Source organism: Penaeus monodon, chromosome 15 (assembly GCF_015228065.2).
Source record: "Penaeus monodon isolate SGIC_2016 chromosome 15, NSTDA_Pmon_1, whole genome shotgun sequence".
Taxonomy (NCBI): Eukaryota; Metazoa; Arthropoda; class Malacostraca; order Decapoda; family Penaeidae; genus Penaeus; species Penaeus monodon.
In genome coordinates, this window is record NC_051400.1 from 25,169,292 (window position 1) to 25,169,759 (window position 468).

A 468-nucleotide genomic window follows, 5' to 3' on the forward strand; every position below is an offset into this window, starting at 1 on the left:
AGATATTCCTTTTAATCTTCTACTATATTCCTTTGCCCTTGTTGTAGCTTTCTGACCCTTCCAGGTTTTTGGACGAGTCTCCCCGCTGGCTCGTGACCAGGGGCCAGTTCGACAGAGCGCAGAAGATCCTCGAGAAAGCGGCCCACTGGAATGACGTCCAGCTGCCTCCCCCAGGGCAGTTAGAACGTCTCATGAGGAATATTCAGAAGGAGGTGGGATTTACAAGTTTCTCTCCCATTATGAGATACGGAAGACTGATTTCTCTTAGTATCCCTTGAAAGTTATAGGTTTCGAGATTGTAACCTGATTAGAACTGCTGATTTGAGTTGTGTTTTTTTTTCTTTAAGAATGAATAGCGTTAAAGAGACTGACATTTCTTAAGATATTTTGGAAATGAATGTTGGTATTATTAACAATATTAATTGTATTTCGAGAAAATGAATGACAGCATGGAAAATAGTCTTCATG

The 468-nt window shown here is 40.6% G+C and overlaps 1 protein-coding gene across 1 annotated transcript in view; it reads left to right on the forward strand.

The window, feature by feature from the left end:
- LOC119581843 (organic cation transporter protein-like) overlaps positions 1 to 468 on the forward strand; it is a gene marked incomplete at its 3' end in the record, with an annotated part of 16,256 nt that overhangs the window by 6,526 nt on the left and 9,262 nt on the right. The window contains 1 exon segment of the mRNA XM_037929981.1: positions 65 to 212. Within this exon segment, the coding sequence (XP_037785909.1) occupies positions 65 to 212 (148 nt within the window).